Below are 20,909 nucleotides of genomic sequence, written 5' to 3'. Positions count from 1 at the left end.
GTTTAAACATCCATCTAAGAGCACGTGGGAAGACAAAACTAGCTCTACAACGATCTGAAAGGTTAAAATGAATGTCTGACTCTGGTTCACTTAGCCCAGAAAGGAGGCCAGAGCTGCTCCCTCAGGGACCTGGTGACACCCCCTTCTCCACAACTCATCCATCTGGTGTGAAGCTCGAGGATGGTTTCTGTCAACAAAGTCACCTAGCCCAGGGTTTTCAAACCCACTGATGAAATAAAGTTGGTAGGTCACAAGCAGCATTAAAAAAAAATTAGTGGAAAACAGAAACTCTCAGGATAGTTTCAGGCGAAGTTTGCCATTTATGTGTGGGTGTTTTGGGTGGCAGTGTATAAGGCATCCTCACACTCTTAGTGCTACTGCCAGCGTTGATCCAGCTGTCAGCTCTGCGTCCTGGAAGGTGCTGAAAGGTGCCTAGGGAATGCTGCCTGGGCCAGCAGAGGGCATCCCACACAAGGTGCCCATTTCAGGAGGGACTGCCTGCATTCTCTCTCGGACCAGGCCTTGAGGGCCCCACAGCCCAGCTCTAGGGAAGATTAGCACTAGGGGAGTGAAGCCTTGGGCCCTCTCCACCTCCAAGCCTGGCCTTTCTTTCCCACCTAGGCCCCTCCTTAGCTCTCCTATGCCTTCTCTCCTACTCCCTGCTCTTATCTTCCCGTCATCTGCTTTCCTTCCTCCAACTGACCTACTTCCTCTTGCCTGTGCAGACCCTTCCTTTAGTCCTCATTCTTTTCCTTGCTTCCTCCACCTTTCTCCTCCCTTTTCCACCCCCAACTCCTTTACCAGGACACACAAACACACACAGTTTTTCAGACAATTCAGGCTTTATTTTTGAAAATAATTCTGTAGCTTCAACTTTCTTCCATGAACTGAGGTCAGGCAAGAAAGAAAAACACACACGTTGCTCTCCAACCCGCCATCTGCGTCCTAATCTGTGCACACGGGAAGGGAATGCTTGGGGGAGAAGGGAAGGAGGCTGGGCTGAATGGTCTTGGCTGCTCTACCTCACACCGAGAGGGCCTCCAGAAGCCACGGGCCGGGCTAGCATGAACCGTCCCAGAGCGACAGGGAAAGGATTGGTTTTTAGAAAGGACGGGATAGGGGGCAGTCTGTTTCTTGGAGGAAGGATGAGGGAGGGGCGCCCCAGCACCCAAGGCTTTTCCCCCCACCCCAGCGGGTGAGCTGAGGAGAGGTTCTGCTTTTCCCCTTCACCGTTTCATCTTGGAATCACGAACTGCTAGGCTGCAGGGAAAGAAGAGCTGAGAGGAGGTCAGGGATAAAGGAGAGGGGGAAGAAGAGAAATACAGGCAGGAGGGAGTAAACCCTGACAACCTAACAGCTCCGCCCAGACCCTGATGATGATGAAACCCCTTTAGTTAGTCTCATTTTGGCCACAAGTACATCTCCTTCTCACATAATCCAGCCTCCCACCTTGCTCCAATTGCGGGAAGGTGGAGATGGTGGGGGACAGGTATAGGAGGAGGGCTCATACTCTGGCTAGAATAGCCAGGACAGGGAAAAGAGGCCTCATCAAGAGAACTAAAGTTGCCAACCTCTCCACAGATGTCCTAGGAGAAAACCTGGAACGTGGATTTTGTGGCCCCAACAAGCCCAAGTCTCTCCCTACCACACAGTGGTTTCCTGCTTAGTAACTCCCCCAACATACCCCAGAAAGATTCCCCTGATTTGACCCCCTTGAGAACGGGAGATTAAGCCTCACCTTATCATCTGTGCACTTGAATGCCACTCAAAGAAAGAAAAAAAAAACAAAACCAGAAGATAAATGGACCCAAGAGAGAAACACAAGAGAGGATGATGCAGCCCAGGGACTGCGGTCCCATCTTAGGCCATGATATGGCCAGGAGGGGCCCCAGGAGGGGCAGGCAGGTGCTGCTAATTCCAGCTAGGGTCGTAGCCGGCCCAGGTCTGGGGTGGGGCCAGGTGGACACGGCGGCCCCGGAACAGGAAGCTGACGATGCCCTGGTAGCCGGCCCTGGGGACACCGGACTTGAGGTCATCCATGACTCCCAGGGCCTTGGCGAAGGCCTTGAAGCTGTCCCTGCTCGTGTACTGCACCCGCACCTCCCCCAGCTCACTCCGCTCACTGGTCCTCACTTTCTCCACCTGCAGCAGGGGAGCACCGTAGACACGCGCAAGGAAATCCCTGTCATAGGCCTCCCGTCGCAGGTAGGACAGGTCCAGCTGGGTGAAGGGCACGAAGTGCTGGTTCAGCTTGATAAACTTGAGGTGCTGGTCAAAGAACTGCCCATGGCTCACACCTTTGCGGCCAAAGGTCATCGTTCTGGAGATTTCAGGCCGCACACAGGCCCGGCCCTGTCGCTGCTCCGGCCGGCGCATCCAGTCGTCCCAGAAGGCCTTGGGCCACTTGGGCTCCAGCTCAGCCCAGAGCTCGGCCAACAGCAGCCAGCCCAGGCCAGGGAAAAAGTCTGTGCGGTAGAGCAGCTCAGGCTTGCTTGAGTCCACCATCTGCTCCTTGCCGTTGTCGTTCCAGGCGGACACACACCAGAGAGAGGGGTCGGCCCTCAGCAGCGGGTACGTGGCCTGGAAGTACTCGAAGAAGTCTGGAGCCACCTCCAGATCATCCTCCACCACCACCGCCGCTGGGAACTTGAACTTGTGAAAGACCTGGCCCAGCGCCCAGCGGTAGTGCCGAGCAATCTTGTAGTAGCCCTGGAACTTCCGGTGGTCGGGTGGCACCGCGATGTTGCTCAGGTCAGGCTGCCGGATGTGCGTGATGGCGCTGCCGTAGGAGGCGATGACCTGGGCTGTCTCCTCATGCCCGCAGTCCTGGCTGACGATGACGGGGAAGCGCTCAGCCGAAGGCCGATAATGCAGCAGCTTGTCCAGGCAGCGCCGGACAGTGCTGCGGTCACAGGCGATGACCAGGATGGGGATCACAGCCGGCGGAGAGGTCACAGGCGCTCGCGGCAGGACAGGCGGGGCTGCGGTGGGCGCCCTCCACCGCTGGCTCCACCTAGCATGATGCTCCCTGATCTGCTGCAACAGCCCCCGCTGCCGCTCCAACTCGACCTCGGCGTCCTGGGCCAGGCGGATCACCTCACGGGTGAGGCTGGCGGGGTCGTCATCGAGAGCACTGTCTGAGGGCAGCCTGCCAGGCGCGGGGCGCGTCCAAAAGAAGAGGAGCAACAGGGCGTTCCAGGCCACAAAGAGGATGGCGCCCCACAGCACAAGCCCTGCAGACTGCTTCTTCAGCATCCTGGCCCCCGCGGGGGAGGCGGGCAAGGCTGGGGCTCGAGGCTGCCCTTGGCTTGCCCGGCTCACGCTCCCACAGTCCTAGGGATGTTTCCTCTGGGCTCCAGGCTTAGGAAGCAGCCACGCACCTGAGGAGAGGAGAAAAACAACCATCATCACAAGGCGTGGGGCTGCCCTGGAGTGGAAGAATGGGGGGCAGAAACAGATGAAAAAGTGCAGGACAAGGAAGGCCAGGAGGTTAACTCCAAAGCTCTCTTAAAAGATAGCTGCCTGGGGGCTTCCCTGGTGGCACAGTGGTTGAGAATCTGCCTGCCAATGCAGGGGACACGGGTTCGAGCCCTGGTCTGGGAAGATCCCACATGCCGCGGAGCAACTGGGCCCGTGAGCCACAACTACTGAGCCTGCGCGTCTGGAGCCTGTGCTCCGCAACAAGAGAGGCCGCGATAGTGAAGAGGCCCGCGCACCGCGATGAAGAGTGGCCCCCGCTTGCCGCAACTAGAGAAAGCCCTCGCACAGAAACGAAGACCCAACACAGCCATAAATAAGTAAATAAATAAATAAATATTAAAAGATAGCTGCTTGTTCCCTAATTTGGAGGGTCCATCTGTGTGGAAGAACAGGATTAGGAGAGCATGTTCCCGCACTCCAAAATGAGTTCATGAGTCCTCTGAAAAGCAATGTGGTTTTTTTTTTTTTTTTGGGGGGGTGGTGGTGGTGGTGTAGAGAGTGATGTTGGTGGAAGACAGGAAGCAAAGGAATCCCACTTCTCCCTTCCCTACCTGACAGATTTTATCATCTTCTATCCAGAGTTTAGGAGAGGTGGGAGTTAGACCATCTGCCTCCCATGCCTCAAATCAAACTGCCCAAAGATTACTGATTTTAAAACTCTAATATCACACCTCAGGGCTAAAGCCAGCACCTTATCTAATAAGGAAGCACCAGAGGCATTCTCACGAAGGTCAGGAGCAAAGCCAAGCCACCCCAGGTCTACACGACTGTTTAACGTTCTGTTGGAGGGATCAGCCAACGCAACTGGACTGCAGAACACAATTATAGGCAGAAGAAGTGGAAAAGAAGCAAAAGTATCTCAATGTACTGATGCTATGAGAATATGCCTGGAAAACTCTAAGAGAATCAATGACAAATCCAACCTAAACAATCAAAGAATTGAGCAAGGTAGTGGGATATAAAAATTAACATGCAAAAATCAATAGCCTTCATATCCACAAATAATAACTCATTAAAAAAACAACAAATGAGAAAACCCTATTTATAACAGCCATGAAAATGATAAACTATTTAGGAATTAACAAGAAATATTCAAAAACCTACATGAACCTATAATTCCCGAAAAGACACAAAATAAGACTTAAATATCCCTTGTTCTTGGTTGGGACATCTCAGCATCATCAAAAATCTCAATAAAAATACTTTTTTATAGAGCTAGACAAAAGTTCATAACAGAACATCTAGGAAAATGATGAAAACGAATGAGCAGTGAAGAGGGACTAGCCCTACCAGATATTAACATACTAAACATTACAAAGCCTCTATAATTAAAAGTATGTGGTGTTGGCATGTAAACAAACAGATCATCCAAAGGAATAGAATTTAAACTCCAGAAATACACCCAACTACACGCAGAAATCTAATGTATGATAAAGGGGATATTTAGAATTACTGACGCAAAAAATGGTCTTATTAATAGTGCTACAACAATTATATAGTTACTTGGGGAAAAAAAATAAGATCCGTACACAAGAATAAATTCCAAGTGAACTAGACATCTAAGTAGAAAAATAAAACCATACAAGTGCTGAAAGAAAATACACGTCAATTCCTCTATAACCTTAGTATAGGGAAAGGCTTTCTAAGTATGACTTAAAATACAGATACAGTAATAAATAAAACACTTTTTGCATGGCTAAAAACACCATAAGCCAAGTCAAAGGACAAATAACAAACTGGGAGAGAATATTTGCAACATACATCACAAATAATACACCAATACCCTAAAAGACAAAGAACTTTTTAAAAACTGAGGGGAAAAAAGGCCAAAACTCTTGTCTAGAAGACTAGGGCAACTCACACACAAAAATATTAAAATGGTCCTTAGACATATGAAAAGGTATTTAATTTCACTCATGATAAGAAAAATTCTAATTAAACCTATACTAAGATAACATTTCTCCACCCATCAGACTGGCAAAAATTCAAACACTTGTCCTATTCTCGTAACAGAGTCAGCTGAAGAACAGAAGTTCTTGATTTTGATGATGTCCAATTATCAGGGTTTTTTTCTTTTATGAATCATGCTTTTGGCCTTGTATCTAAGAAATCTTTGCCAAAGTCACAAAGATTTTTCCCTGTGTTTTCTTTTTTAGGTTTTATAGTTTTAGGTTTTACATTTAGGTTTACGATTCATCTTGAGTTAATTTGTGTATACGGTGTGAGATATGGAACTAATGTCCTTTTATAGCAGTTTGGCAGCTAGCCAAAATGCTAAAGAGAGTTACCATATGACCCAGCAAGTCCACTCCTACATACAGACCCAAGAGAAATGAAAACATATGTCCATACAAAAACCTATATGGAGTGTTTATAGCAGCTTTATTCATAATTGCCAAAAAGTGGAAACAACTCAAATGCCCATCAACATGGGAATATGGATAAACAAATTGTGGTTTACCCGTGGAACGGAATAATATTCAGCAATTAAAAAGGAACGTATTACTGAGACACACGACACATGTACGAATCTCAAAATAATTATTCAAGATGTGAAAGAGTACATGCAGATCAGTGGCTGCCTGGGGATGGGGCAGTGAGAACATCAGGGGAGGTATTACAAAGGGACACTAGGAAACTTTGTGGGATCATAGTTTCATGGGTATATACATATGTACAAACTTATGAAAATGTACATTTTTTTTTAAATAACATTTCCATCTTTTTTTTTTTTTTTTATAAATTTATTTATTTATTTATTCATTTCTGGCTGTGTTGGGTCTTCGTTTCTGTGCGAGGGCTTTCTCTAGTTGTGGCAAGTGGGGGCCACTCCTCATCGCGGTGCGCGGGCCTCTCACTATCGCGGCCTCTACTTCCTGCGGAGCACAGGCTCCAGGCGCGCAGGCTCAGCAGCTGTGGCTCACGGGCATAGTCGCTCCACGGCATGTGGGATCTTCCCAGACCAGGGCTCGAGCCCGTCTCCCCTGCATTGGCAGGCAGATTCTCAACCACTGCGCCACCAGGGAAGCCCGAAAATGTACATTTTAACTATGTAAAGTTTACTGTATGTCATTTATACCTCAATAAAACTTTTTAAAAAAGATACTACTGGGTCAAATGACAAAATTAGAATATAGACAGTAGATCAAAGTATCAGTGTTGACTGATAACCATAATGTGGTTATATAAAAGAATATCCCAATTCTTAGGTAATACACGCTGAAGTAATTAGGGGTAGAGGGCCATGGTAGGTGCAACTTCTCAAATGGTTCAGAACAAAAATACCATGTATGTATATGAACAGCAAATGGAGCAAAATGTTAATAGGTGGATCTGAGTAATGGGAATATGAGTATTCTTATACCATTTTTATTCTTGCAACCTTTTTATAGTTTGAAGTTATTTTCTTTTTTTTTTTTTTTTTTTAAATAGATTTATTTAATTAATTTGTGTGTTTGTTTATTTTTTGGCTGCGTTGGGTCTTCGTTGCTGTGCGCGGGCTTTCCCTAGTTGCACTGAGTGGGGGCTACTCTTCATTGAGTTGCGCGGGCTTCTCATTGCGGTGGCTTCTCTTGTTGTGGAGCACAGGCTCTAGGCGTGCGGGCTTCAGTAGTTGTGGCTCGCGGGCTCTAGAGCACAGGCTCAGTAGTTGTGGCACACAGGCTTAGTTGCTCCGTGGCATGTGGGATCTTCCCAGACCAGGGCTTGAACCCGTGTCCCCCGCATTGGCAGGCGGATTCTTAACCACTGCACCACCAAGGAAGCCCTGAAGTTATTTTCAAATACAACTTCTTATAATCAAATATAGGGACATAGCCCACAGCTCTGACTAGCTTCATCCAATATGGCCCCAGCTGGGCACATCAGTAAGAAGAACTGGGACACAATCCATTTTTCCTGAACTCCTCAATCACGCCATGACATGCATCACACACCTGCTCTCTGCCAGGCTCTGGGAAGGGACTGGGACACGCATCCAACAAGAAAAAGGCATGGTCCTGCCAACCCCCTCACTCCACCAGACCTCATGACTGAAAGGATCTACCGTACCCTCCCATTCCAGGACAGCTGCCATTCCTGACCATGCCACCCTCTCCCTGGCATTCCCGCCTCTGGTCTCAACACCTCATACCCCAAAGCTTCAGGTCTGCACTCTCCTGTGCTGACTGCTCTGTCAGTTCCCCTCTGCCTCACAGACCAGTTCTCTAACCCTAGCTAAAACCCAGATCTCATCTCTGTGCTCCTGGACTCTCAAGCAGGCAGATCCAGTATCCAAGGATCAAAGGGCTGATCTTTAAGAGTCTCTAAAGGGAATGGATTCTGCCTCCCTCCTCAGAGGCCCCTCCAGCCCCTGCAAGCACTACCACCCCCTGTCTTCCTCCTAGAAACCAGCCACCCTCACAACTCCATAGCAGCAGTCTTCTCAGAAACCTCAAGTCCATTTCAGTTTTACTGTCATTAAATTTCCATTTTATTAGTGCTCATATACCAATTAGGGTTTCCTAGAAGAGAAACACACACAGATTTCCAGTTTCTTCCTCACTCCCCCTCAGGATGTGGTCAATGTTGGATTCCCTGACCCCCAACATCCTGCCTCCCAACTGACTGGGCAGGAATAGTCTTTAGATAAAGAGATGGGGGAAAGAAAAGAGAAACTGAGCTCCATCAGCCGAAGCGTTGGCTTCAGGGCTGGAGGAGGAGGCTTGTCTCTGACTTATCGATGAGCCACCTGAAACCAGCAGGCTCTCAGAGTGGTAGCAAAACCCCACGGGACCACATCCTCTCTACCCTGCACCCTGCTCCAGACATTAGAATTAGGTGGCCCACACCCACTACCCTGAGGCCTGGAAGACCTCCCAACACCTTCTAAGCCAGGCAGATCAAAGCAATCTTCTCAGCCCCTCTGCAGACTGTATTCCTAGCAAGTCTATCAACCTCGAGAAATGTTAGATAGCTCACAGGAAACAGCTGCCCCAGTCCAGCCAGGCCTCCACCCCACAACCCTTTTGTCTAAATTCTCAAACAGGACTTTCTTCTCTTGCCGTAAGAGTACGTGATGCACCTATTCCCAGGCCCCACCCCTTCTCCACACGGACTCACCCAGAGTCCCAGTGCCACTTTCTACTGCTTCTCCACATATTCTCCAGGGCAGGATCCTCCACTCTGTCTAGAAGTTAGTGGTGTGTGAACACACAAGCGCAGGCACTCTCCAGCAGCTGGCTGTGCCTGCGGAATGAGCAAGTCCAGAAGGCCAGCTTTTGGCCAGCAGAGCCCATGCACTCATCCAGGAAGCACTGCTCTGAGTCCTACCATCAGGAGGGTACGGCAGACACAAGGGCAAGTCAAACAGCCCAGGGCAACGCTTGGCATCGCTCCGAGTTTTTTTCACATCGCTGAGACTCAATTCTCTCACCTCTAAGATGGAAACCATAACAGAATACCTCATTGGGTTGCTGTGAGGATTGGGTGAGATAATTCACATCAGGTGTTTAGAACAGTGCTCAGCACATGACAGCATAAATGCTAGCCAGTCACTCTGCTAGCCAGTCCCCTCTCTCGCTGGCTCTCTTTACTCCACTCTACGAGATTCCTTCCAGGACCCAAACACTCGAGCCTGCCTCAGGGCCTCTGCATGTGCCGGTATGCCTGGTCGGCTCTTCTCTCTCTTCTTCACCTAGTGAGTTCTGACTCACACCTCGCCAGGACACCTTCCCTGATGCTTTCAGACCCTGTGAGGTCCACCTCCCCTTCACAACCAACAGCACCAGCACAACCCCGTGCTCAACATCTGTCAAATCCCCTCTACTACCAGCTACCTGAGGAGGCGGACCAGCTCCCCCAGTGCTGCCAAGCTGCTATGCTAGGATCCTCGACATTCAGATTTGCCTGCAACAAAAAAGTGGCTTCCATGTGGATGCCACACACCCACGATCACTTAACTGCAATTCCCAAGTCCAAAAAGTGCTGAAAAACAGAAGTTTTCCACACTTGTTTGGCTTAACCTCATTTGGAGAAATCTGATCTAATGTGCAGCTACGTATAGTCTTTATTTATCCCGTTCATATGTTTTGCTACAGAAATAAGCATGTTGGATTATGGTATGCTGTTCCAGACCTTCACTACATCATAAATGCACCAGATCATCTTTTTTAAATCCAAAAAATTCTAAATTCTGAAACATATCCAGCCCCAAGAATTTCAGAATTATGAAAATGGAAGAGAAAGTTACTCATTCACTGACATCATCCCATTTCAAGATCTCAAACGCTTAAACCTGAACTCTCTTCCCTTATTATTAAATACTGAACTCTTGATGTGGCTTCTCAGCTGGTTCACCTATCACGCACTTTGCTTCCCTCTAAGCAATCTTCCCAATAGTGACAGAGCATCCTTCTTAAAAGTACACAACTGGTCCCAACACTAACCTGCCTTAAAAACCATACTGCCACTGCCCACAGACTAAAACTCAAAATCATTATTATGACACACAGGGCCTTCACGACAAACTGACTCAAACATTCCTTTTCAACCTCACCTCCGACCACTAACCCCATGAACCCCGTACTCTGGCCTCAACAGGCTACTTTTTTCCCTCAATAAGTACCCTTTGTACACTGCTTTCTTTCCTCTGGCTGGTCCCGCATCCTGAAATATTATCCAAAGCCCCACTGACAAGCATTATACATCCTTAAGAACCCAGTTCCTTAACATCCAGGCAGAGCCAGGCTTCCCACAGCTATACTCCCACCGTACTCTCTCCACACCTCCTGTCTTTCCTCTCCACACTGTAACAGAACCTGTGGCTGTACTTACCTGGCTCTCACCTTACTCCTTAGAAAAGAGGCTCTATGATCTGTATACCTATGACAATGTTTGGCACATGTACGAAGTTCAAGTAGCTAGGTGGAGGGCTGCTTGCATTATTCACTAAATCGGGGAGAAAGAAGACCAAACTAGCAGCCTAACAGTGAAAGATTACATTTTCCGAAGATGACTACCAAATATCCCATCCCACATGCTCTTCTTACAAAGTGACAATGACACTCCTCCCTCTAGAGCTGGGGGAGATGTGGTCTATGTTCCCTCTCTTTGATCTGTGACTACAGAGGAAGTGAGGACTATGCGACTTACGAGACTAGCTCATGAAAGGCAATAGTTTCCACTTGGTGCTCCTGAGATGCCTGCTCTTGGAACCCAGCCACCAAGGTAAGAGGAAGCCCAGGCCATGTGGACAGGATACCTCTAGGTATTCCAGCTGACAACCACAGCTAAGGTATTCCATGCAAACGAAAATCAAAAACTAACAGTCAGCATCAGCCACTAGACATGGGAGGAAGCCTTCCAGATGATTCCAACCCCAGCCACATATGACTGCAACTACATGAAAGGCCAGGAGCAAAACCACAGTGATCCAAAACCTTGGATCACTTCTGACTTACTCACAGGCCAGGGGTATCACGAGTCGTTGCCTACATTCAAGCGAAAAGGAACACAGACCCCACCCCCTCAACCGGGTGCGAGGAGGGCAACGTCTTATTGTAACAATGTAGAGTGGGATATTTAAAGTTGTGGCCATTTTGGGAAAAGACAATCTGCCACATCTTCCTTTTCTAAAATAGAACAACAGTCCTTAACCTTGACCTGAGTACCTGATGTTCTGTTATTAATGACATTTGCCTGCAAAAGGCACAAACTCACACTAGGTGTTTTTTTTGCCAGAGTTTTCACAACTCCTTCAGGGAAGTCACATAGTTGGTCCACACCACCAAGTACAAAGACATCTGCACTGTGGTGGGAGATGAGGCGTGAGCCTTTTTAGTGAATAAGACCCTCAACCAAAACTCAGGAGGTTCTGGGCAGGTGCCACCAACTCCCGTGGGTCTCAGCTTCTTCTTTTTTTTCTTTTTAAATTAACTTTTATGGAGTATAGCTGCTTTACAATGTTGTGTTAGCTTCTACTGCACAGCAAAATGAATCAGCCATACATATACATATAGCCCCTCCCTTTTGGATATCCCTCCCATTTAGAACACCAGAGTGCATTAAGTAGAGTTCCCTGTGCTATACAGTATGCTCCCATCAGTTGTCTATTTTACGCATAGTATCAATAATGTATATGTGTCAAGCCCAATCTCCCAATTCCTCCCACCCCACCCCTTTCCCCCTTGGTGGCCATATGTTTGTTATCCATGTCTGTGTCTCTATTTCTGCTTGGCAAATAAGATCATCTATACCATTTTTCTAGATTCCACATATATGCGGTAATATACAACATTTGCTTTTCTCTTTCTGACTTACTTCACTCTGTATGACACTCTCTAGGTCCATCCATGTCTCTACAAATGACCCAGTTTCGTTCCTTTTTATGGCTGTGTAACATTCCATTGTATATATGTACCACATCTTCTTTATCCATTCCTCTGTTGATGGACATTTAGCTCAGTTTCTTATTTTGAAGAACTGCCTATGAGCTGTGAGATCCCTTTTTAAAACTCTGATTCCTATGGTATTCTCTAGCCAGTTCTCTCTCTTTGACAAAAAAATGTTTCTTAAACAGCAAGAGAACGCCAGATAGTCAACTTCTCACTGTGAGCAATAATGGAGAAGTCTTATTTAGCTTTTAGAAAGTATGGAAGTCGAAGGAATGTTGACAGAACTTCCTTTCTATCTCTGTGTTGCTTAGTAGTTAAAAAGCATTGCCTGAAAAAAACCAGAAAGTATAGAACATGCCACAGATAATGGAGACTTAACTGAATCACTTTCTTGTTCATTAGACCTCTGCTAGGCTCCTGTACCTTGTACCAGGCTCCATAATTTCAAAAGGATGTTAGAACTGAAAGGGAGTCAGAGAAGATACACTAAATAATTCAAGGACTTAGAGAATAAGACCTAGAGGGAAGGGATGCAGGCTAAAGGGATATATGATGCTAGTGCAGCAAAAAGCATGAAGCCCTGGGAAACCAAGTAACCTTGGGCAAGTCACTTGCGCCTTAGTTCCCTCATTTGAACAGGGAGAGGGTTGATTTGGATCATCTCCAAGGCCCCTGGGCTCTGATGATGAAAAGGACAGTGACAATTTCCCCAGTGTCCCAAACAGGAAATGAGTTTAACCTGCCACATAAGCCACTGAGGTTAGACATACTACATTGCCTTCTAATCTGAGAAAAGGACAGGGGAGATCCAAGAGACCTCAATGGTCTCGGGTAATGGGGTCAGGCAGGGGTGATTCACAGTTCGAGGCAGACGCAGGGGGGATGTAAGCATCTAAAAGAAAAGTCTACATGGTCTGAGAAGTATTATAAACGACAGAAAATAAAGCTGGACAATCTCAGCCAGTGATGTTCGTAAAGGGAGGACTAATTAAACGCATCACAGGGGCAAAGGTTAACCAAGGCGGAGCCTCACTCCAGGGTCCACTGTGCCGTGGAGACACAGACCAGCCGGCCACAGCCCCTGCGCTCCAGGGTTTATAATATGATGGGGCCCTGCACGGCTCAGGGGCCCCCTACTCCACACACATGAGCTAACAAGTAGGAGAAAGTTTTCTTGACAATTTACTTATTTCCACATCGAGTCAATTCTTCCTCCCGGCAGAGGAGAAAGAACCCCTAGTAACTTTTGGAATGGAGGCGCGGGTGGGGTCTGGGGAAAGGCCACCTCGCATTCCGCTCCCCAAACCCTCTCCAGCGACCCCAGCGCCTCCAGGCCCCACACCCACGTCGGCCCAGAGGCTGAGTTTCACAACCAGCCCCCTCCCCGCGGAGCCCGCCCTCTCTCACCAGCTGGAGGCCCGGGATTCCGAAAGCGGAACGCAGAGCTCCACTTCCCGGCTCCAAAGGGGCCCGTGGCCGGGACCCGGGGCGACCCGGGCCAAGTCCCTCTCTCGGGCACCGGGGCTGTCGGGGGACACGGAGGGCTCGGAAAGGGACAGCTTCCCAAGCCGGGACCCCAGCTCCGGAGCGCCCTCTCCGCTCCTGCGGGGCCTCCTTCAGTCAGACCTCGGTCCCTTTCCGGGGACAAGCCCCAGAACTGACGGACGCTGGCGTCCCCCGGCCCCCACTCACCAGGTCCTCCCAACTTCCCGGCCCTGAACTTGGCCCGCCCCGGGGCTTGGGGAGCGAGCCCGGCGCCCCGGCGCGTTCCAGGCGCTAGCGCGGAGGCCGCCGGCGCCTTCCGCCAGGCAGGCTCTTCCTGCGGCGCTCGAGGGCCGGACCGCCGGGCGGGCAACGTGGCCCTTCCCCGGGGAGGGCGGGGCGGGGCAGGCCGAGGGGCGGGGCCGGCTGCCCCTACTCGCCCGGGACCCCTTCTCCCCGGCTCGCCTCCAACGCCCGACCTCTCAGAAGAACTCGCGGTCTGCGCACCCCAAGTTTTCCGGGGTCCCCAACTTTTGGAGATGCTGTGGAGACAGCTGTTACCTTTGGGCCCTTTGCCGCTCTCAGTCGCAACTCCACGGGTCATAAACCCAACCACACTCAACCCATTCCAGTCAGACTTCTCCTCGGGTCTCCCCAGCCCCAGAGCCCAGAGCCTCGTGGGGCTGAGGGGAAGAGCCCTGCCAGAGATAGGCCAAGCAGCCTGCCTCAGTAGTGCGTTTACCAAACCCGAAGCCAAGGATCTGGGGGCCTGCTCCTCCCAACCCCTGGCTTCCAGGAGGGAGGAGTCCAGGGCATTTGAGAGGCTAGAGGGTGCAGGGAAGTAAGAACAAGAACCAGGATGCCAAAAAGGAAGCCAAGGAGGAAACACCTGCAGCCAAAATCGAGAAAGAGCAAGCTGGCTTTTTTTTTTTTTTTTGGGGCTTCCTGTTTTTTGTTTTGTTTGTTTTTTCCTTTCGGGGTGGGTAATGAGTGCTGTTAGTTTGGAGCAAAAGAGCAAAGAGAGACAGACCTTTCCCTAGGGTAGACCCACCAGACCTAAAGAGGAAAGGCCTCAATCAGGCTTTGTGGTAGCCCTGTGAAAGGGGGTGAGGGAGGACCCTGGAAAAGCCTAGATGTCCGTATCTGACCCTAACAAGTGAGGGTGGGGAGCTGAGAACTACTGGCTACTCATGCAGATGACTTTCCTGAGAAGCACTGAGTCCAGGGCCAGCCCTACCATGTGATCAGGACACACTCTTCTGGCACTAGCACGTGCCCCCATCCACTTCCCTCCCTGTGTTCCAGAGCACAGGGCAGGCCAGAACTTTGTGGTATATGGTTACTGACTTCCCTCACTAACTTGTTGCTAGGTGAAACTAGGAATTACGTGGGGTTTTAGAGAAACGAAGGCAGGACATGCCCTAAAGGTCCCTGCATGGGGGTGAGGAGCTAAAACAAAATTGCACAGAGGCCATCACATGCCACACCTGCATCCTGCCCCACACCCAGCCTCTCCTTTAACCCTCCTAGCAGCTCTGCAGAGTACACATTGTCATCCCATTCTACAGATGAAGAGTTTGAGACTCAAGCTAAGTGCCAACTTGCTGAAGGTCACAAGACCTAATGAGGGTCATGGCCAAGTTTTAGACCCAGGCATTCCTGCTTCCAAAGATGGCACTCATTCCCTCTCCTCATGCAGCCTTGAGTGCAAGTGCTCTTTGTGATAGCTGTGTGTCCAGCATGACAGGCACACAGTGGGGCAGCAGGGAAATCCTGCAGTTGGAGCCCAGCCCTGAAGGAGAAGAGTGAAAGAAGAGCTGACACCTCAGTGAGGCTGCACTGGGGTGTGTGTGTGTGTGTGTGAGTGTGTGTGTGTGTGTGTGCAAGGTCTCCAGTTTAGCTGATTGTGTGGACTGTGGCAGGAGATGGGAGCCAGCCAGCAGCCAATGTTTCTGTACCTCTGCCCCTTCTCTAAGCTTTTCCTCATGTAGGAGACATGGAAGGCCTATATACTAATACTCCATGTCAAGGCAAGAGGGAAAAACCACAGTTTCTTAAAATGTAAAAAGTTGGGAAACACTGTAGAGCCAAGATATCAGGAGCTAAAGTCACTGTCCCAGGACAAAGGCCAGAGTGGGATGCTGAAAGGTGGGGAAACCAACCAGCCCATGAGATGTCGGATTCCCACCTCTACCAATAAGCCTTCTCCATCTAAGGCTGTTCAATGGGGAACAGGACAGGTAACTGTGTACCAAAACTCTCGCCCCATCATTATAGTCCTCTGTTTAAATTCCAGGGCTCACAGGAAGAAATTCCATGACTGTCCCAAAACAAAGGGCCTGGTTAGAGAATAAGAATGAGCTGAATTCTTGGATGGAAGCAAGAGAAAACATTTGGTCTGAGAGGCAAGAAGCAGGGTGATGAGTGCCAAATTGACCTGGGAAAAGAGGCCCTGGGCTCCTGATGGAGGTTTCATGCAGAAGGGTTATAGGGGAAGGAGGGCAGAAACAAGGAGCCAGGTGCCTGAATTCTGGGGATGAAACTGGGAATGGATTATGTGAAAATGGAAGGAATAGGAAGATCTGGTCCCAGCCAACCCCCACTACTTCCAAAAGAGGAGAGGAGAGATAAGAAGGAAGTGAAAATTGTTCCAGGAAACTACCCTCCCATAAACAATGCCCAAGATACCCTGAATTTTTGTATAATTTGGAAATAATTCATGCTCTGAACTTCAGAATTCATGCCCTGAAACCATCAGTAGAGGTAAAAGCAAAGTTTTAAATCAATGATGTATCTATTTTCCCCTCTCCCTTCCTCTCAATATCCCTACTCCCCATAAAGACCCAGAAACTCAGCTCATTAAGATCAAAGAGAAGAGAAAAGATTAATACAATAATCACTGAGCAATGCCTGTGAAATGGAACTTTTGGTTAGCCACCTACAGTTCCTTCGGGAAAAAAGAAGGGTATAAATAAATTCAGTTACAACACACACACAATATGTGGTTTCAGTCTATCATTGTGGATATAAGTAGCTGGACACCCAATGAGTGCTGTGCCCTGACATCCTGGTACCCCTGTGAGAAGGCTGTGACTGTCTTGAGAAGACTGTCTTGTGGAAGGGTCAGGCTGAGGGCAGGGCTACTGCTTTTGGTGGAAACAACAGGAGAGAGGAATACTGGCTCACTCCAGGGAAGAAACATCTTAGCAGAGAGGCTGTCTGACACGGCACTTGAGTTCCCCTCCCTGGAGGTTTGCAGCAGAATCCGAATGGCCCTTCTCAGGTCAGATGCTGTAGGAGCAGCACAGCACTGGGCAGGCAATCACAGCATCTGCCACTCCACACTTAGGCAAGCCCTTCCTAATCGGGGCTTCTGTAGCTTCCCCTCACGTATCAAACTGGGAGAATAATCCCTGCTCTGTTCTCCCCACAACAATGTGGTGACGAAAAACTTACACAACACAACTGCCTGGACACTTCACATAATGTAAGCACTGTACAAATACAGCACGACTCTGTGGTACTTCAAGTGCTTCGAAGCACTCACTGTCCTCCCAGGCACTCACCGTCCTCCCAGGCACGACGAGGGCTGCAGAGGCATCCTGGGACCACACATCCCTGAGGGATCACTGTGATCCCGGTGTCTAAGCAAAGACTAGCCACCAGGAATTTGCTGGACAAAGCTAGGGGAGGTGACAGGCCCACCCTGAAATCCAGACCTTCTAAAGTAGAAGCCTGGCCTCAAAGGGGGCCACCTGAGGCATCAGACTAGAGAAGAAACATCTAGGGCCAGGAACTCCACCCAGGTCTGCCTGCCCAGCCCTCAGGCCACTGGGGGACTCAGGGACTCCTATGGCAAGGAAGGAAGGGAAAAAAGAAATTAAGTCATAAATATGTGATTTTCAGCTTGCAAACGACCTCTGTTATTGTTGCCAGCCCCCAGTGTATGTGAGGCCCAGGTGTTACACAGCTAGTGAGAGGCAAAGAAGTGCTAGGAGCCAAGCTTCCTACCCCTTGCCCAGGCCACCATACCCCACTGTCTATCAAAATTCCCAACATCTCTCCCTTCTACTGTTATCGTCACTGAGAAAAGCAGGCATCTTGGCATAGGTAAACTGGAGTTCAAAGAAGGAGTGAGCAGCAGGTAAGAAGGTAACCAGGGACAGCCTATAGATGGCTAAAAAATGGCAGTCTGAGCAGGAGAGAAGACCACGATATGGCATAGGAAGGAAAGGCCCAGCACTCCATCTCCTAAACAGACACTCGGTCCTTGAGACTTCCACCTTCCTCCACCCCTCTTTAATCTGCTACCCCAAAGAGGCACACTTGCCATGCTGACTGGAGAGCTCTGAGAGCCAACAAGGTATCTGGCAGAATCCCTCAATTTCAGTTCTCCTTGAACCCGTGCACCTTTGCCACCAATTCATGATCCCAGGTATTGTTTAACAGCAACAGGATGAGACAAATTCAGGGCAGGCTTTTAATTAAGGACAAATAAGGCTTTTGCCAGAACCCTATTTCAATAAAAGAACAAAACTCCTAATGTAGAGTTTTCCTCTGTGTAACTATACAGGCATATGAAGCAATGGCAATGTTACTGTTTTACATGTACATGGCCCTGGATACTTCTCAAAATCTATCATTTCATTTGTTCCTTGTGAACAACCTGTGAGGGACTTGGAAAGTTAGTTATCCCCATTTTGCAAGTGAAGAGAACATGGCAGAGCTTAACCAACATACCTAGGGCTGTACACTAAGAAAGGCAGAGCTAGAATGCAAATCCTGATTCCCAAACCTGTGTTCTGTTCCTCTGCTCTTACCATGAGGTTTCACGGCCTACACTCCCTTATAGGGGAAGGAGGAGAGGCAACTTAGGAGGTTACCTAGACCATCTGCTACCTGCCCCCCCAGGCAGTTCTATTCAGTTAGCTGCCCAAAACACAGCAGCCTGCCTCAGCCTGGGTAATCCATTCCAGAGTTGTGCTTAGCCCAAACTGACTTGGAATCCTACTACCTCAGCATTGAAAAAGCCCTTACAAATAATCGAACACAACCTCCCTTCAGAGGCCTAAATTATTTTCATGTTCTCCTTGGTCTAACCTCACAATTGCCATTGCTCACAACCCCTTACAAGGTACTCCTACCTGGGTAAGGAGCAGCTGGGAACAAGCCTGCACCCCGAGAGTGAAGGAGAGGTGAAGTTTTCTGTGTATCCATCAGGGTAAGGGTTCCCATCACGGCAATTCCTCAATTGTCAAAATTCCTCAATTCCTCAAAAGTCAAGTTCCCAGACTTACCCCACTCAACATTTTCTGCACAGGAGCAGCAAGACACCAAGTGGGAAATGAGACAGGAACCTTACCTTTCTTCTCTTCTCTCAGCTGCTCCCCTGGAGATCATCAAACCCCCATCCAGCACTCCATTTCCAAACTGAGAATCCCAAATCAGATACACCAAACAAAGTGCGGCTTCTCTCCTCTTGTCCAGGTCCAAAGTCCATGGCTGAGTGGACTCTGAGGGGGAGGAGTCTGGGGGGGAAGGGGTATGTCCAGGCCCCTCCCCCCCCACTGCAGGCTTCAGTGTCCCTCCCAGAGGTCTATTACATCCCTTCATTCAGCTGGTTTATTAAGCCCAGAGTCTGGTGATAGGCAGATCCCCGGTACTATCCCATCTCTTGTTCAGGGAGAGGAAGTCATCCACTGTGAGCGCTGGCGAGTCCGTCTTCTGCTGAGGCTCATGACAGGAAACAGGCCTTAGAACCGACATGGCCCAGGAGGCTGATTTCTGTGTTAACCTGCAGAATATTTAAACATCATGATACTCTCTAATCTATTATATACCCAAAAGGATTTCTAAGACTCCCTACCTAAATTAGACCCCTTGACTCTATCATCAAAAACCCTTCCTTAAACACTCCACAAGGTTATACAAAGTTCCTACCTCACTCACATATTGCACCCCAAAACAGCCATCTCATCAATATGTATACACATATAAGGCTCAAGATAAAGGAAAGACAGCACCTAACCGCACTGTAGGAAAAGTAACCGAAAGCACTAGTGTGTGGAGACTGTCTTCTAAGAAATACAGAAAAGAACATTTCTCCTCCTGTTCTCGCCTTGTTAGTGCCACACACTAATCGCCCTACATCTCCCAAGCTTCTTAGGGTGTGCAGTGTTTTAATCGGCCAGCTCTCCCAGTCTGAACTAAATCCATTCCACACCTAGATGCTGGCACCTTCTACAAGCATTCTTTGCTCCCTTCCCTTCACCCGCACCTCCCGCTCTGCTTCCAAAACTGTGCCATGGATGTAATTCCCAATCTCCGTCAAACTCCTTCCCGGGGCCAACCCCCGAGAGCACTCTCCTGAAACGTTAGAAGCCTGAGTCCTACCAGCAATAGCCCCAGTGATGTTCCAATTTTTCAATCCGGTGGCCCACCCTGGCCGCCCCCTCCCTTCTAAGTGTATTCCTAAACACACACACACACACACACACACGTACACACACGCGCGCACACACACAAACGCGCGCGCGCTCTCCCCCTTCCTTCCTGTAGGGGCGTGGCGCCCACAAGAACGCCCCCCACCCAGCCAAGAATTTAACTCCTCCCACCCTTCTCAGAACCCCGCGTTCGGTGTTCACGGGGAAAGGGGGTGACAACGCGACCCTCTCTAGGTTCTGACCCCCTACCCCTCCGCTGCCCAGACGACCCTCGCCCTATCTGCGCTGGGTCGTTACCCGGGGCCCGCCCCCCACCCCCAACCTCAGCAGGGAGCCGCGGCCCGCCCCAGGTCAGACTCCAGGGCCCAGGCCGGGTCCCGGTTGCCCGCCCAGGCCCCACCCCCTCGACCCCCGGCGGCCCGGCCCTCCCCTCGCACTCCTTTCCCCCTCCCACCACCTACCGCAGCCACTTCCGTCCGTCCTCCGGAAGTGAGTCCGTGGTAACTGCCACCACCCGTCACCCGCCTTATCTCCCCCGGCCCATCACCACCGCCACCAAGGGAGCAGGACTTGAGGTTGCTCTGCAGTCACTATTAAAAGGACTGGGGACGAGGCGTGGGCAGGACAGGGTGTGAGTGAGAACGGAGCTGGGGACGACAGTAACGGCCGTGCAAGAAGTGGGGGGACAGAGTTTGTGACGGAAAGCGGGAGCTCGTGTCAAGTCGAGCCGCGCGGGAAGAAGAGCGCATGCGTCACGACGCCTTGGTCGGGTGGCGAGGGTTGGTGCTTGGACGGCCTGGTCTGGAGGGAGTTGGGCGGGAAGGGGGCGGAGCGAGGAGCCCGGAAGTGGGGGCGGAGCCGGCCTGGGGCCGGTTCACCTCGTCCACCTCGGTCTTAGGGTCGCCTAGCAACCGCCCGCTTGTTCAGGGTTCTGGAGAAAGCCCAGAGTGCTCCCCTCTCTGGATGCGAGGCCTGGTGAGAAGCAATTCTGGAAGCACCAAGGCTTGTGTTCACCCGTTCCTGTGCTGAGAGCTCTGTAACCGTACTGAAGGAAAGCTGTTTTGTTCATTGCTTACTTTTTCTCGCTGCATCTCTCACGGAGGCAGGACCTTCCTTGGGTCTGAAAAGAGAA

The 20,909-nt window shown here is 49.8% G+C and overlaps 1 protein-coding gene across 5 annotated transcripts; it reads right to left on the bottom strand.

The window, feature by feature from the left end:
* Positions 1-829: 829 nt before the first annotated feature.
* MGAT1 (alpha-1,3-mannosyl-glycoprotein 2-beta-N-acetylglucosaminyltransferase) lies at positions 830-20,368 on the bottom strand. Of its 5 annotated transcripts, none has more exons than XM_007173471.3 (3): positions 20,239-20,368; positions 18,697-19,128; positions 830-3,380 (listed from the first exon to the last, which is right to left on the bottom strand). In XM_007173471.3, the coding sequence occupies exon 3, from the start codon at positions 3,253-3,255 to the stop codon at positions 1,912-1,914; it is 1,344 nt and encodes a 447-aa protein (XP_007173533.2). In that variant the 5' UTR covers positions 3,256-3,380; positions 18,697-19,128; positions 20,239-20,368; the 3' UTR covers positions 830-1,911. The 5 variants fall into 5 exon arrangements, with proteins under 5 accessions (XP_007173533.2, XP_007173535.2, XP_007173534.2 ...); XM_007173473.2 differs by lacking the exon at positions 20,239-20,368 and adding an exon at positions 20,100-20,159; XM_007173472.3 differs by lacking the exon at positions 20,239-20,368 and adding an exon at positions 19,728-19,988.
* Positions 20,369-20,909: the final 541 nt, after the last annotated feature.

This window comes from Balaenoptera acutorostrata, chromosome 2 (assembly GCF_949987535.1).
Source record: "Balaenoptera acutorostrata chromosome 2, mBalAcu1.1, whole genome shotgun sequence".
In the NCBI taxonomy this organism is placed as follows: domain Eukaryota; kingdom Metazoa; phylum Chordata; class Mammalia; order Artiodactyla; family Balaenopteridae; genus Balaenoptera; species Balaenoptera acutorostrata.
Note: the sequence above shows the minus strand (reverse complement) of the source record. Positions and strands in the feature narration are given on the sequence as shown.